Source organism: Cheilinus undulatus, linkage group 14, assembly GCF_018320785.1.
Source record: "Cheilinus undulatus linkage group 14, ASM1832078v1, whole genome shotgun sequence".
NCBI lineage: Eukaryota > Metazoa > Chordata > Actinopteri > Labriformes > Labridae > Cheilinus > Cheilinus undulatus.
This window is the reverse complement of record NC_054878.1, coordinates 44,395,596-44,412,959: the sequence shown is the minus strand read 5'-3', so window position 1 is coordinate 44,412,959 and position 17,364 is coordinate 44,395,596. Positions and strand designations below refer to the sequence as shown.

General features: G+C 39.5%; 1 protein-coding gene across 1 annotated transcript in view; it reads right to left on the bottom strand.

Annotated features, from left to right (window-relative positions):
• Positions 1 to 17,364, bottom strand: part of LOC121521254 (pleckstrin homology domain-containing family G member 3) — a 58,106-nt gene that overhangs the window by 8,423 nt on the left and 32,319 nt on the right. The window contains exons 4-16 of the mRNA XM_041805085.1: positions 17,108 to 17,208; positions 14,693 to 14,762; positions 14,202 to 14,248; positions 10,042 to 10,192; positions 8,557 to 8,688; positions 8,211 to 8,393; positions 7,612 to 7,704; positions 7,424 to 7,510; positions 7,279 to 7,312; positions 4,978 to 5,067; positions 4,813 to 4,845; positions 3,767 to 3,786; positions 443 to 544 (exon numbers count right to left, since the gene is read on the bottom strand). Of these exons, the coding sequence (XP_041661019.1) occupies positions 443 to 544; positions 3,767 to 3,786; positions 4,813 to 4,845; positions 4,978 to 5,067; positions 7,279 to 7,312; positions 7,424 to 7,510; positions 7,612 to 7,704; positions 8,211 to 8,393; positions 8,557 to 8,688; positions 10,042 to 10,192; positions 14,202 to 14,248; positions 14,693 to 14,762; positions 17,108 to 17,208 (1,143 nt within the window). The remainder of the gene's footprint in view (positions 1 to 442; positions 545 to 3,766; positions 3,787 to 4,812; positions 4,846 to 4,977; positions 5,068 to 7,278; positions 7,313 to 7,423; positions 7,511 to 7,611; positions 7,705 to 8,210; positions 8,394 to 8,556; positions 8,689 to 10,041; positions 10,193 to 14,201; positions 14,249 to 14,692; positions 14,763 to 17,107; positions 17,209 to 17,364) is intronic.

Sequence of the window (17,364 nt, the reverse complement as noted above, 5' to 3'; positions counted from 1 at the left end):
TCACAGAGTGCTGTATCCAAGCAGATTCATAGAAAATTGAGTGGAAGGATAAAGTTTGGTAGGAAAAGGTGCATTAGCATAAGGGTGCAGAACCGCAGCCTTGATAGGGATGTTAAGCAAAACACATCCAAGGTTTTGGTGGAGCTTCGCAAGGAGTGGACTGAGGCTGGAGTCAGCGCATCAAGAGCCGCTACGCACAGACCAATCCTAGACATGGGCTACAAATGTGGCATTCCTCCTATTTCTAATCTTCTCGAGTCACAGAGAAGAAAACGGTGGTGAATGTAGAACAGTTGGTGATTGAGGCCAAATACGCTTTTTTTGAAACTATTCATGGTGTTCAACTATGCTCAAACACCATTATGAGAAACAAAGGACGTTTAATTAGGGAAATTCTAACATATGAATGTACTGTGTTGGGGGTAAACGTGTCAATATTTACCTGCTCACATGTTGTTTCAGCTCCACCTGCCTCGTCTTCTTCAGGAAGTTGGATGTTTTCTTTGCTGGAGCTGTTAGCAGACACACTGCCTCCACCGACGTCCTGCAGCAGGAACCAAACACATGAGATCAACTTTTAACAGCAAATCACACCGAGCTTTCCCTTTTTAAATTCTTTCTGTATGTTTGCACCGACAGTGGCCAGGGGTTGAAAAAAAATCATGTTTCTGTCCATAAGCTGAATCCGGGTGATCCTTTGAGTGCTGTATCTCAGGAACACTTTAAAGGATTTCCAGTAACACTTTATTTGAAGTTTTATTCATAAGACTGACATTATGCTGTCATAATCATGACATGACACCTGTCATTGCCATGAATTGGGCTTCATAAATGTTACCATGAAGTGCCATTAAGTGTCATTCACTAAATTATGACACCTTTACCGCAAAGTTGACATTTTTTCGGAAGGCATAATCATGATAACTTGACATTTGCGGTAAAGGTGTCATAATTTAGCAAATGACACTTAATGGCACTTAATGACAACATTCATAAAGCCCTATTCATGGTAATGACAGGTGTCATGTCATGATTATGACAGCATAATGTCAGGCCTATGAATAAAACTTCAAATAAAGTGTTACCGCATTTCCTTCAGACTTTCCACAAACGTCCACTATGACTCAAAGAAATTAGTACACCTCAGAGCAGTGATACTCAATGCATGGCTTTTGTGCCACATGTGGCTCTTTTGTGATGATTTGTGGCTCTTTTACGTCTTTATTTGAAATATTTTCCCCTCAGAAAACCTTAAAAAAGGTCAACTTTAACCTCAGAAATTATCCATTAATCAGTTTGTTCCCCACTCTTGTACAACTGGCTTAAATTTTCAACGTTTATTTTTTTGTTTGTATATTTCCATTGTCCTTATTTACAAATTTTCCTCCTTTTTGCCACTTTTTCTCCCCATTTTTTTCCAATTTTCACCCATTTGTTGCCACTTCTATTTCCAGTTTTGACGGTTTTGCCAGTTTTGCCCATTTTAGTCTATTTTCACTCAATTTTTGCCACATTTTCACTGTTTTTTGACCACCTGTAACTCATTTTTTAATCCATTTAGCTACTTTTTTTTTACCAATTTCTTCCAATTTTAACCCATTTTGCCACTTCTTTGTCACTTTTTGACCGTTTTGCCTCTTTTGCCCATTTTAGTCTCTTCACTAATTTTTTTTTAACCACATTTTTACTGTTTTTAGCCAACCTGTGCCTCTTTTATCCTGGTTTTAGCTATTTACAAAATTTTCCCCCTTTTTGCCATTTTTCTGCCCCTTCTTGCACATTTAAGCTGCCCTTTTACATTTTTGCCACTTTTGCCTATTAGAGTTACTCATTTTTGGCCACATATTACCTTTTTTTTTTGACCATTTTTACCCATTGTGACTCAATTTTGCCACTTTTTCTCACCATTTTTTGCCAACTTTCACCCATTTTTCTCCACTTCTTTGCTGCTTTTGAACCATTTTATCACTTAAACTTATTTTATTGCCACTTTAACCTATTTTAGCCAATTTTCACCACTTAGAATGTGGCTCTTGCAAAGGTATTTTTTTTATTAATTTGGCTCTTTGGTTGAGCAGGGTTGAATAATACTGTCTTAGAGGTACAAGGTTAAGGTCAAAAGACCTTCCTCTTGGACCACGACTGCACTTCACTGTCTGGAAATTCTGTAGACTTTAGCATGTGGCGTCACAATTTAATTAATCAAATCCATGTCTGATGAGCAGATTTAGACATCATTAATGACTCTTCCTCTATGAGCGCCCTGGAGCTGACTCAGCTCATTGGACAGAGTCACTGACATTCGTGTAAAGAAGGCTTACTCTGTGATTTTACTTCATGTTCCTTTTATGACTCCCAAAAACACCAAGAATGCAGATTCAGCCAATCACAGACATAGCTGTAACACTCTAGGATTGTGGGAAATGTAGTGCTGCTGACTGAGATCATGGAAAAAACATTTCTTTAATGAGTAAAACATACAAACTTGTGTCTTCTACATCAGTGGTTCCTATCATTTTTTTCCTTTGAGCCCCTCCATACTTGTATCTAAGAAAACTTGAGGCCCCCCAGGATTGGCACAAAAAAAAAATCAAAAACCACTGTATGAATTATTCTGAAGCGTTATACCATGATTTCTGTTAGTAAGTGCAATTCTAGTTTTCCACAACCTTGGGGCAGACAGAGCCTCACAACCCCCTGAAAACTCTGGCGTCCCCCAAGAGGCTCCTGGACCCAAGGTTGGGAACCAGGGTTCTACATGACCACATGTCATCATGGTTATGGCTGACAGGCAGCATGGACTGAATGGTGCTGTGGCTGATTAGGGACAGAAAGAAGAAGGGAGTGGGCGTTTCCTTCTCCCCTCCTTCCCAGGCCTGCCCATGACATTCTGAAGGTATTCTTTTCTAAATTCCTGGGTAATTGGGCCTCAGATGAAACTCTGAGGTGGGACTTTCTGAGACTGGCACACTACTAGATTGGTTTGTTTCCTACTTAAAGGACTGAAACTTTAAAATACTCCTGTTAGGAAGAACCCCCATTGATCCTCCCTACACCCGCTCCCAAACCAGTGCAGCTGAGTTGGTTAGTTCACAGGTGAAGCTCATGCAGCAGAGATCACTGAGTTATCGATGAGCAGGGAGCAGAGTGGGACAGGTAGAGGTTAGGTGGCGGCCATGTTGGATGTTAGATGAAGAAGAAGCCCACGCAGGAATCAGAAACCCTCACCATCACCATGGAAACCTGAGCCCTGAGAGGCCAACAGGAGAGCGCGGCCAGCACTGAGCTGGCGAAGTCTTCTACCTGGTCATCGTCCAGCACGTCGTCCAGCTCGCTGTCGTCTGCCCGATGAGACCGCTGAGGAGACGAGCGCCGCCCTTCGTCTTCCTCTCCATCGCTGCAGATCAGCTGCTCCACTGAGTCCTTACTGCTGCACAGCTCCTCCCCTTCCTCCTCCTCTTCCTCCTCCTCAGGGCCCAGGCTGGAGGGCCGTGAGGACAGGCCCGCCCCCTCTGACCCCCCCTCACTCTCTGAGTGCTGCAGGACGTCAAACATTCCTCTGTTTGTCTTTTCTGTTTTCTGAAGGGCATTCTGAGTCAAGAGACTGAGGCTAACATGCTAACATGCATATATTAGATTACTGTGGTACAGAGGGAAACTTAAAAACAAGAAGATTCACAAGAGGAGTGAGCAGAGAAGAAGATTAAAAGGAGAGAGGAGGGAAAAGAGAAGGAACCGACCGAGGAGTTAATTGGCTGTTTCTTACCTTCAGGTTGGCAGTGGGATCTGCAGATACAAACAGAAGAAGAGGAAAAACACAGATGATGATTAGTTAAACTACAACTATGTCATCTATAAAGTAAAAAAAAACACACAGATGTACACAGATGTGTATTTCTTCTGTTTGGATGCCAGCATGTGCTTGGTCTGACCAATAATAATGTAATATAATGTGGCACCCTGACAATCCAGAGCATTGGTCCTCCCCAGGTGGGATTTACTGGTATCAATGCATGTGTGCTGAGTCAGCTAGCACTGGGGCTAGCAATCCTGGCTAACACTTTGTTTATGTTGAAGGTATGTCAAGCTGTTATTGGGTCTGATGTTGAAATGATCCATTTGTGCCATTTTTAACCACTTGTCTGTCCATTTTTACCATTCTTTAAAGATATGCCACTTTTCATCAATTTTACATGCTTTGTACCCATTATTTCCATGTTTTAATCCTTCTCATTACTTTTTTGTCTGCACACTTTTGCCACTTTAAACACATTTTTGTCTCTTTGGACCTATTTTCCCCATTTTATCCCTGCTCTATCATCTTTTCTGCCACTTTTGGCATCTTTTCAGCCATTTTGCCACTTTTAGGCCTATTTTTGCCTCTGCTAACCCTTTTTTGGCCACAGTCAACCCCTTTTCACAATTGTTTATGGCCATTCTGCCTAATTTAACCAAATTTCACTCTGTCACACCCATTTTGCCACTTGTTACCTTCTTTGTACCACTTTTTTCTACCTGTTTTGCCACTTTCAACACATTTTCCCCACTTTCTGCCTTTTTTTTGTCTCTGCTAACCAGTTTTTGCCACCATTAACCCCTTTTGACAATTTTTCAGCCCATCTTGCCAAATATAACCGCAAATCCCTCTTTGTTTCACAAATTTTACAGGCAGCCTCGCCACCAGGTTCACTAGGTGTCATACCATTTACCATGATTAGTGTTTGGAAGTTTTAACGCCATTAAAAATGGAAATAGTGAAATGTTACATGAACATCCATGAACACAGAGACATAAACATGACATGGTGTATACCTTTGCTGCTCTTCGCCAGCGATTTGTTGGGTTCTAAAAGACACAAGAAACAAGCAGATAAATCACTAACATAATGATCCTGATGAGTTTCTGATCAATAAATGGATGGATGAGGCAGGCAGATGCTGACAAACAGGAAGTAAATAATCTTTGTTCTGTTTTTACCCGACTGTCGCCGCCCTTGACGGCGGTCTCGCTGAAACCCATCAGATGCTTTCTTCAGCCGTTCTGGACTATAACGATACCGTGGAGGGTCTGCAGAAAAACAACAGCATGATAGACGACATCAAGATAAAAAATATGTTGATGGATATCATCAATAAATATAGAGCAGACAGTATCATGGGTAAAAAGCAACCATAATAACCACGAGTTTGGGTATTATTTTCAATGTAATGCCTGATTTTTGTTTCTGCATCTATTTCTAAAAATCCCCTGTCTTCTGCTTCAGCTGATCCAGCAGCCATACTTTCCAACTCCTCTGATAACTCTTTTCTTCTTTACAAAAACGATCTGGCTGATTATCAGCGCCGATATTTGGCGATATCTTGCCAATTATTGGTATCGGCAGTTCATTCCACCGATCACCTGTATGATGAATCAAACACAAGAATCCACTACTTTGGCTTTGCTTCTTGTGTTTTTGCCCCTCTGTTCTCATTCTTTCACACTCTCATCTAATGCCCCGCCCACAACACCACCTGATTGGCTAAAATGACACATGAGTTCTAGCCAACCAACCCAGCAGCCTGTCGTGTTTTTACAACACGTAGCCAGAGGAGCGCTTTCCGGTGTTGCCTTATAAAGGAATCACAGCTGTTTTTCTGAAGTTGGAAACATCACAATCCTCCAAACTGAAGCTCCAAAACCACCAGAGTCCTGAATGAAGTTTCTACAATCATAAGTCTGTCCAGTTCCACAGTTAAACCACAGAATATGCCTGAAACGATCAGTTGACTCCTGCCATCATGGTTAGCCTTAACCTTGATAAAGTCAAATTTCTTTGTTGAATCATAAAAATTTGAAAAAAGTAAAGCAGAAATAAACAGATTTTTTTAAGAGTAAGGAATGTGGGCCAAAAAAAGTTTCCATTTCATATTTTTCATTTTGCATCGCACAATTATAACTTAAACTTATGGTTGTGACTTTTTATTTCATTTTTGACCTTTAAGATTCACAATTTCAAATTTTAAGTCATATTTTTCAAAACTCATGATTTCAAATTTTATCAAACGTTTTGACATTTTCAACCTCCAGCTTTGACTTTTATTCCCATATTTGACCCTGTAAACTCATGATTTTGATTTTTTTTTATTTCTAATTTTTTACCATTAAAACTCATGATTATGGATTATATCTTATATTTTGACATTAAGACCTAATGATTTTGAATTATGTCTCATATCTTAACCTTTGAAGGTAATAATTTTATTTTTTCTCATATTTTGACCTTTAAAATTCATGACTTGGATTTTATCTCATGTTTAAACCTTTAAAAGTCATAATTTAATTTTTTTTCCCCATTTTTTTAACCGTTAAAAGTCATGATTTTAATTTTTTCCTCTTATTTTGACCTTTAAAAGTCATGATTCTACTTTTTTTCTCATATTTTGAACTTTACAATTCATGATTATTGATTTTATCTCATATTTTGGCCTTTAAAAGTCATGATTTTAATTTTTTCCTCTTATTTTGACCTTTAAAAATCATGATTCCTCTTTTTTCTCATATTTTGATCTTTAATATTTAGGATTTTGGATTTGATCTCATATTTTGACCTTTAAAAGTCATGATTTCAAATCTCCTCTCATATTTTGTCCTTTTAAACTCATATTTTGAATTTCATCTTATTTTTGACCTTTAAAGATCATGATGTTGAAATTTTCCTCATATTTTGACCTTTAAACTTGTGATTTTTATTTTTTTCCTCTTGTTCTGAGTTTGTCACCCCTGCCGTACACAAACAAGAATGAAATGAGGCGATGGGACCAGGAACTGGCTTAAAAACCACACTGCTGAGTGTCTGAGTATAGAGCGCAACAGACACACTAAGTATGTGGTGCTCGTGGCGGTGTAGGCCAGGATGGCGTAGTTACAGTACAGAAGTCTAATTATTCCAACCCTAGCACTACTGCAGCAGATTTGAGTCTGGCTCTGCTGGAGAACCAGACTCACCTCGCCAAATGGTGCAAATACTGAGCTCATGGTGGTAAGTTCTGGTATGATGATAGGCCACATTAGAGAGAAAGGTCTGGACCTGCCCTATTTGTAATGTGTCTTCAGATAACTTCAGTTATGGATTAGTGCTATATAAACAAATATGGATTGATCCAAGTATAAACCACGCTTTAGCATGAGTTCATCTCTGCCTCCTGTGTTGGAGACTTTAATGTACTGTCTCTTTAAATGTGCTGTCAACTAGAAAGTTTGACTTTTGATTATTTTTATAATAAAACATTCACTTACATGTTGGATTCATTTCCAAGATGGCGTCTTTAGCCTAAAACAAACACAACAGGAAAGAACCCATTGATGACTGGAGAACATACTAGTCATACTGGATAATGTTCTGGTTGGACTGGTATGGTTAGTGTCGTGTGTATGTTGCAACCTTCTGAGGGATGATGGCGTGGTGGTTCTCCAGAATGATGCGTTTGATGTGGTGAGCCCACAGCTTCCTCTCCTCCACCGTCTTGGCCTGAAAAAACATTCAAATAACCACAAAAGTGTGCCTCATAGATATACAGAGAATGTACGAGGCAGCTCTGTGGGAGTCTGTGGAGGAGGTGGAGGTCTCACCTGTACGGTGTGAGGCTGTTTGGGATGTTTGTAATGAGTCACGCTGAAGCTCAGCGAGTCTTTGGCGCTTTCAATCAGCATCAGAGTGGAGCACTGACGTTCAACACAGAAAAAGACACAAAGATAAACAACAAAATACAAAAAAGACAAAAAAAATAAAAAGGGGTTTATTTCACCCAAAACTGTGACAGCAGGGGAGGAACTGTACTTTTACTTGAGTAATAAAAGATGTTTGCAATCACACAACCCAGAAGGTCTGTTGGGGGCAGGAATGTAGGAAAGTTAGTACTTTACAGCTCTAAATGGACCTGAGTGCAATCACTTCACTTGATTTTTACCACAGTATAACTGGCATGAAGGCGAACAATATCACACTCATACCCAGTCAGATGTGAGGCCATTGCAAAAATAGTGAATTTTGTTTCTCTGTTTGGTGTAAAATAATTTTAGCATCCAAAATAAATTAAGGATGTTCAGAAAAGCTGTGTTAAAATTCCTTGCCCTTTTTAAAAGCAGTTGAGAAATTCTTTTTAAAAAACAAAAATTTCCCAGAATCCACGGCTGCTTTCTAACCAGAACAGAATGTTTTATTTTCTCACAGAGATGTGCGTTTTGTAGACGAAGTGTTCTCCTCGCCGTTTGGTGATCAGCAGCATGCGGTCGAACAGGAAGAGTGTCCTCTCATTTTTGGCTCGGTGGACTTTGAAGGTCCCCTCCAGGACCAGTTCTCCGTACGTGGTGAGATCTGGACCCTTCCAGTTCAGCAGCAAAGACTGAACCTCCTGCAGAAAGACAGCACACCAGCTTCAGACAGGGAAGGGGGTCAATCCAAGGAGTTTTATCAGCGCTGCATTAGACTGGAATTAGTAATAAATCAGTCTGATGGAGCTGTGAAATAAGCTAGACAGTTAGGGTTTAATATGTGAGTGTGGTCATGTGACCGACCTGCAGCCTGACGGCGTGCTCGTGTTTCCTCTTCATGTCGTTGATGTACCAGGCTACCCCTGTCATGGTGTAGATGGCGTCCTCCACCACCTCGTAACCCTCCTCCAGGGGGTCAAAGTGCTTCGCTATCTCCTGCAAAAAAAACAAACCTTAATGAGCATCACCCCTGCCATCTTCATCCTCATCATCGTCAACATTCTCAAAACCTTCATCATCGATCACCAGCTCCAGCATAACAACGCCTTGATGATCATCAACACAGCCGGGGGCCACTTTGTCGATTTTAACCACTTTTTCCAACCATTTCTGCCACTTTCCATTAATTTTGTATGATTTTCACCTATTTTTTTTCACATTTGAGCCAGTTTTGCCTCATTTTCAGCACTTTTTGATGCTCATTTTTGCAACTTTAAAAACATTTTTTGCCCCTTTAAACCTCTTTTTGCTCATTTAAAAACCCCATACAATGTCTTTTTTTTTGCCCATTTTTACAACTTTTGCACCAATTTTTCACCTCTTCAGCCAATTTGGCCACTTTTAATCATATTTTACCTCATTTAACACCCATTTCTACCACTTTGACTCATTTTTCCACTATAAAACCCTTGACATAAATTTTTGGCCACATTAACCACATTTTACAGTTTGATAAGCCAATTTTTCTCACTTTAAACTACCTATAATAAACTTTTCTGCCTATTTTAGTCACTTTTAAATCCCACTTGCATCATGTTTGACCAATTTCTACCTCATTTGACTCTATCTAGCCACTATTAAACCATTTTGATCACTTTTTAAATCATTTTTTGCCACTTTGCACCAATGTCTGTCTCTTTCTAAGTCAATTTACCTTATTTTCTTGCCCATTTCTGCCTCTTCTGACTAATTTTTGCCACTATTAACCACTTTTGACACATTTTTAACTATTTTAACTGCATTTCACTTTTTGTTGTTCCCATTTTTGCCATTTTATACATATTTTTGCCACATGGAACCCCTTTCCAACCCGTATTCTGCCCATTTTTGCAAATTCACACACATTTTTGCCTCTTAACCCATCTGGTTATATTTTAGTCCCATTTTATCCCCTTTAACACCCATTTCTTCCACTTTTGGCTAATTTTTCCACTATAAACCCCCAACATCAATTTTTCTGGCCACACCAACCACATTTCACTGTTTGATAAGACCATTTTTACCATTTAAAGCCCTTTTCACCAACTTTTAAATCCATTTATCTTATTTTCTTGCACTTGCACTTTGACTAATTTTTGCCACTATTAACCCATTTCACCACCTTTTGAGCCCATTTTGTCAATTTTAACTGCATTTTACTGTTTGTTGTGCCTTTTTTTTGCCACTTGTAACCCCATTTTCACCATATTTTCTGCTGGCTTTTGCCTCTTTTAACTCCCATCGAACCTGACTAGACTTCTGTCCACAAACAACCCAACCCGTAAACCAGATCTCAGGACTGGATCATACCTGGAGCAGCAGGTGGTATTTGAGGATCCTCTGAACAGGTTTGAGCAGGTATGATCCCAGAGGCAGCGAACACTTCAGTGATGCCTGGCGCTCCCTGAAAAACTTGGCCAGAGATTTATTCCTCATGCACTCGGTCAGCGCCGCCACCGAACTACAACAGGAAGTGTGAAATGGACACATACAGGTCAAATCAGGTGTGAGCCAAGGTTCTAGTTGTTGTGAATATTTTGGTGTTTTAATTTGTCATGCATTTTGATCTCTAGTTTTCAATCCCAGATCAGTTTTAAATCCTGCTCTGAGCAACTGCTGGAGCTGTTTGAGCACATCAGAGAGGGATAATCCAGTTTATCAACATTGTTGATAAATCCCATTTTTGCCTAAATTTTTGTCTTTCTTGCTAATCATTTTTACAACTTTAAATAGATTTTTGTAAATTTTAAAATCACATTCACTATCTTTCTGCCAATGTTTGCCACTTTGTACCCATTTTTGCCACTTTTTAATCCCATTTTACCTCAAATTAAGGCAAGGCAAGGCAAGTTTATTTGTATAGCACATTTCAGCAACAAGGCAATTCAAAGTGCTTCACACAGTTCATTAAAATACATTGACAAAGGGAAAAAGAAACACAATGAAAACATTTTAAATGAAGCATGTAAAAAATGATTAAAAACAGCAAATAAGACCCACACAAGATAGACACATCCCTAGTGCCATTTGTCTGAACTTTATATGTAAAACAGCAGATAAAATCCAAAAAAGATAAAAACACACATAAAAAGTTTTTTAAAACAACAAAAAAACAAACAAAAAAACAAACAAACACAAAAACAAAACAAAACAAAAAAAAACAAAAAACACTAAAGATTAAAACAGATATTAAAGTAAAAGCTACAGTTAAGAGTTCGAGCAAAAATGGAAAATTTGAAAAGTAAAACTTCTTTAGTCAAAGGCAGCAGTGAACAGGTGAGTCTTCAACCTTGACTTAAAATAACTCAAACTCTCAGCAGACCTGATGTTTTCTGGGAGTTTGTTCCAGATATATGGAGCATAGTAACTGAACGCTGATTCTCCATGTTTGGTTCTGACTTTAGGGACACAGAGCAGACCTGCACCAGATGACCTGAGTGGTCTGGATGGTCCATACTGGACTAGAAGATCTCTGATGTATTTTGGGCCTAAGCCATTCAGTGCTTTATAAGCTAACAGGAGGATCTTAAAGTCTATTCTCTGGGAGACAGGGAGCCAGTGTAGAGACCCCAGAACAGGACTGATGTGGTCCACTCTCTTGGTCTTAGTGAGGACTCGAGCAACAGCGTTCTGGATCAGCTGCAGCTGTCTGATAGACTTTTTAGGCAGACCAGTAAAGACACTGTTACAGTAGTCAACTCGACTGAAGATAAATGCATGGTGGTATGCATATGTGGTTTTTGAAATTTAGGTCTGAATCCATGACAACACCCAGATTTCTGGCCTGGTCTGAGGTTTTTAACTGAAGTGACTGGAGCTGCATGCTGATTTTAAGGGATTCCTCCTTGGGTCCAAAAACAGTAACAGTAACACGGCTCGAGGGGAAGACTTCAGCTGAAGAGCCACACATTCAAAAGTAGAAAAATTACTGAAAGATAATTTTTTAAGCTGGAAAGAGTTTTTGAATAAAACTGCCACTCCACCTCCTCTCTGATTCAGTCTGGCCTCACTGATAAAACTATAGTTGGGAGGGGTTGCCTCGGTAAGAACAGCTGTGCTGTTATTTTGATCCAACCAAGTCTCAGTTAAAAACATAAAATCAAGGTTGTGCTCAGTGATAAAATCATTGATTAAAAAGGTTTTTCCAACCAGAGATCTGATGTTCAATAAAGCTGGTCTTAGTGTCATAGGAACATCCTCTATAGTTTTTGGGACGGACTGCGATTCACAGGGAAAAAGTTTCAAGTTAGACTATCTTGTGGCGTCACTTTTGCGCCCCCAGTTTCTCAACACATTCACCTTTGTTTTTCTATGACCCATCAGGACAGGAATTTTGTAAACTGATAGCATACAGGGCCCCGGCTTGGCCTGGGTCGACTCATGACTGCTGATAATCTCACAGCCTGGACCCAGAACCCATCAGTTTGTACTTGTAACCTTTTTAACACAAGCAGCCTTATCGTCCTTGTCGGGCTGAGGAGACAGTACATGATGCTTCCTCAGAGGGACGGGGGGGCTGGGCGACTGGGCTTTGGAGCCTGTGTCAGAGGTGGTGGAGGTGGTTGATGTGGGGTGCTAATAGGAGAGAAGATGGGAGAGGGACAGGGAGTACATCTTAGTCCAGCACTGACCAGCTCCTTCATCTGGTCAGTGAACTCCAAGTGGGGTGAGGAGGGAGAAAGAGAAAGTAAAGAAGAGGGGGACCTGGTTGGGGTTTGAGGGGGTGAGGCAGGTGGACCGTCATAGGTGCTGTGGTTGTTGAGGGGGATAGAGGCCTGTGGAGACCCCTCCTCCTCTAGACTCTGATGCCTCTCTGATGCCTGTCTGGCACAATTAAGCAAATTTCTCCCACTTTTGACTCTCTTTTGCCACTGTCAACCCCTTTTTATCACTTTAAAATCCTTATTTCGCCAATTTTAACCAACTTTCACAGTGGGTTAAGCTAATTTCTGCCACTTAAAACCCATTTTTGCCACTTTTTATCCCATTTTACCTCATATATTGCTAACTTCTTCCACTTTTTATACATTTCTGCCACATTCAACCCCTTGCATCACTTTCATGCCCATTTTTGCCAGCTTTAACAAGATTTCACTGTTTGTTAAACACATTTTTGCCACTTTGAACCCATATCTGCCACTATTAAAATCTCATTTAACCACTTTATTCGCCTTTTTAACCAATTTTAAATCCATTTTGAGAAAAGGGGGTTTCATTATTTAAAAGAGTCTTTACGATGACATAAACAAATGCTGCTTTGATAAGAGTGATTATTGTTCATTTTGTTTATATTGTTATAAAACAGTGTGTGGAAGCATGTGGTTTTATCCTCATTCAGTAGCCACACCTCGTACAGGTCTGCATGTTTCGAGGCTTGTGCAATTTTAAGCAGTGAGCATGCTGCAAAAACTGTAGACAGTCTCATAAACAATTGTTTTAATTTTAGATTGAGGAAATAGTTTATTTTTATTGATTATTATGTGCACGTCATCGTCAAGAATCATTGGGACACAGAGACTGAGCAATTAAGCCGCTATATCTGGGAAATAATGTCTTCTTTATATCCAGTTTACTTTATTACAAAAACAGCGACAGCCTCAGCAGAGTGAAAAATGATGAGGAGAGCAGCTAGTGAGCATCTGTAGAATTTATAAGATCACAAAAAACTTTAAGTGATCAGAGGTCAGACTTAATTACTGATGATTAACCTAAATAAAGTCCATTATATCACTTTTTCATCATTATTATTTACATAGGAGTTAATAAAAGATAATTAATCTAAATAAAGACAATTAAATTAGTCTGATTTTTCAGCTGCTCCACGTGTTTGCAGAGAAAGCCACTACATCTGATGGACAAGGCTGTGATCGCCACGAGTTGTCTGCTCTCATTTAATTTTATCCTCTTGTAATTGAAAATACACTGTAATTGAAATGGTAAATACACTGAAAGCAGTGTTTGTAAGTCTGAAAGTTACACTAGAATGGGTGAAAGTTGTGCAGGTGCAGACGTTGCATAGGTCTATAAATAACTTGTACATCAGCTATAGTGTCCATACTAATACAGCCTGATATCAGAAATACTCTTCAATCAGTAAAAAATATATTTATATACTGTATATATGTAAGTTTGGAAAAGGGTGCATTTTAAATTTAACACTACACTTTCATTTTATTAAATTTAAAACATTTAAGAGAAAATACAAATTTTACAACCCTGACCTGGACAACAAAAAGTCTATCCCAACCTCTGGACCCCTTTAATAACCCCTCTGCTGCCTGTAATGTCTGATTCTGACCACCAGATGGCGAGATTGGACAGTTCACTGAGCAGAGAGGATGAGGAGGGTCGGCTCTGGTGTTTAGTGAGAAGTACAGAAATCTCTGGTGAGTAGATGTCAGTTCCCATTCTTAGTAGAGAACATTTTCATTTACATCAACACCTGAGTGTTTGTGTGTATTAGGACTTACTTTGGGTAGTTGGTGCAGTACTGTGTGTAGATCTCAAAATACTCGCTCTGAAATCAGAAACATAAAAACACACAGTCAATCACTGTAGATCGTGTTTTTTTATTTATAAATTTGATGTATTATTTTTTTCCTTTTTAATCATTTTGTATTTTTCTAAAAGGATCATTCAGATTTAAAATTGTTACACGTTATATATCAACACTTTTTTAGCATTGGTGAAGCTTTATTTATTCATTCATGTGGCTCAGGAGGTAAAGTTGGTTGTCTCTTAAAGGGATATTTCAGGATTTTTGAAGTTAGGTCATATTAGGTACAAAAGTAACCAAAGGGACAAGGGTTTGATCATAGATTGGTTCATGCCTTAAAGGTCTTGTAATCGGGATTTGGAGAAATGTTGAGCTCCACAAAGTAAAAGATGTTGATCTGCTCTTTCAAAATAAAGGTCAAAGGGGAAGATAATTAAATAGTTGAGAGGCCAAATTGTTTCTCACCTTCATGACGAAGCAGCGAGCCACCGCCACCGGGTCGTTGTCACACAGGTCAAGAGCCTGGAGCAGCTCGCTGTCAACAGGAAACAACATTGTTACGATGATCGAGCCTTCATTTAGTGGCTGATCTAGAGTTTTTCATCGTCACACAAGAGATATGAAAATAACACCACTCTAACATCAGAATTAAATGCTGTTTCACTGCATGATGGTCATTCTGATGTCAAACAAGCACATAAAATACGTCTAGAAACGGTTTTGTCTGTTTCCATAAATGTTGTGGACAACTACCAATGACATGTGAGGAATCTAAAGGGTTGCTCCATTACATAGGAGAACATTTCCCCATTACACTTCATTTATCTTGGTCTTGGTTTTGCTCTGTGTCAATGTTTTAGCTGCTCTTGATGATTTAAATGTCTTATTTTTGGCTCTATAGAGCAGTGGTTCTCAACTGGTTGAGTCACGGGACCCACAATCAACTCGTTAAGGAGAACTGAAACCCAAATTTTGGGGATCTTTTTGGTCTATCAGATGTATTTAAAAAAAAAATAGTAGAGCATGGGCCTACGACAGTACAAAGGTGTACCAAAACAATGAAACAGTACAAAACATGCATGTTTTATAGAGTCTCATAGACAATTTGGCACATTTTTTTCCCCAGGCACACATCAGCGACCCACCAGTTGAGAACCACTGCTATATAGCGCTTAGAGAAGGAGTTAATGCAGTTAAAGAAGACTGATCAGAAGCTTCATCACACCCAACATTTTATGCTTCATAATCACATTTATCAACAGCTTTTTGTTTCCTCCTGTAAGTCAACCAGAAGCTTACACTGAAGTCATTTAATGAAACTAATAATAATGTTAAAAATACATTAAAAGGAGTTAAAATCAAACCTGAAATTAAAGAACGTGGTGTTAGAGAATAAAACGAACCCTTGATGTGACTCTACCCCACCAGCAAGGGCAGCTGTCACATTCATGGGACAGGAAAACACTCTGACTTTAATTTGAATTTTTAAGGGAATAATAAAAAAAAAAAAGATCTGCTGATCCCACTTCAACTCACACTGAAACACTGTGTGTGTGTATATGTGTGTGTGTGACATTTGTGTGCTTGAATGTGTGTATGAAGCGTTATTTTGTCACATGCATGCAGAATGACAGACGAATTTGAGCAACCAGCTTCATCCAGGCCTGCCCACAGATTTGGATGGGCCCCTTACAAACCCAGACTGTGGGCCCTCCCAGTTGATTTATTGATGATATCAGTGTGTGTGTGTGTGTGTGTGTGTGTGTTGGATCAGTAGCATCGGTGCTAGAGCTATCATAGCTAATACTTCATTTTGGAGCTTCAACTGCTGTTGTTGTCACTTTGGAACCATTTTTGCCTCTGATAGCCAATTTTTTGCTACTTTTTAACCGATTTTCCCCATTTTAACGCTGTTTTTGCTCTCTTAACCCATTTTCACCCCTTTTCTGACTTTTTTTTGCCCCTTTCTACCTCTTTTTGACCTCTGTTAACCTTTTTTTCCAGCACTGTTGCCTCACTGAAAGAAGGTTCCTGGTTGCATGTTGCATGCGTGGGTTCTCCCCAGGTACTCCGGCTTCCTCCCACCACCAAAGACATGCTCGTTAGGTTAACTGATCACTCTAAACTGGCCATAGGTGTGAATGTGAGTGTGCCTGGTTGTCTGTCTCTATATGTCAGACCTGCAATTTACTGGCCACCAGTCCAGGATGTACCTCGCCCTACCCAATGACAGCTGGGATAGGCTACAGCCCTCCCACCAACCCCTACGGAATAAGTGGTATAGAAAATGGATGGATGGATGGAACCCTTTTTTCTGCTTGTACCCAATTTTTGCCTCTTCAAATCCATTTTCACCACCTTTTAAACACATTTTTGTCACTTTCATTTATTTCTCTAGCTTTATTTATTCATTTTGCCACTTTATGAACCCTTTCCACCATTTGGCAACATTTAAGCCCCTTCTGCTTAAAGAGCTAAAAAAATAGTCAGATTGGGTAAAAACTGAAATAAATAAATTGTGCGGTTTAAGTCCAGCTGTGTGCTCTTCTTACACAGAGCGTAAACATGTAAGGGGCGTTAAAATAATCAGATATGCATCAGTTTGTCCGTCATCATGCATTCATGTCAGAATAACCCTTCACCATGTCTGTCTGTCTGTGGTTTCAAATGTTCCTTGTATGTCTAAGGCGGGCAGGTGAGTAAATCAAACACGCCCATTCACAGCAAACATCATGCTGCTTTGAAAACCAAACTCACCCTGTGACATCACCCAGAGACAGATTCACCTGTAGAGTTGCCATGCCAACAATCAGACCATTTATAAACACTCATTCATCAATAATCAATGACCAATCAGTGACCGTCGCCACTTCCTGTCACCTGTTGAACTCATAGATGTCCTCGATGTTCCCGAAGAGAGCGCACACCTGCTCAGGACGGATGGACAGGTCGCACTGGTCGATGATGTGAGCCAGGTAGTCCTGCGGGGGAGAACAGACGAGGAGTTAACACTGGATGGGGAATCAAATAATCAAAATAAATAAAAACATGAAACAGGAAACAATCTGTCCACTTAAATAAAGTTTAAACAGTTTTCTGTTAGAATAAAGTTTTGAAGTCCCTGTAGAGTGAAATCC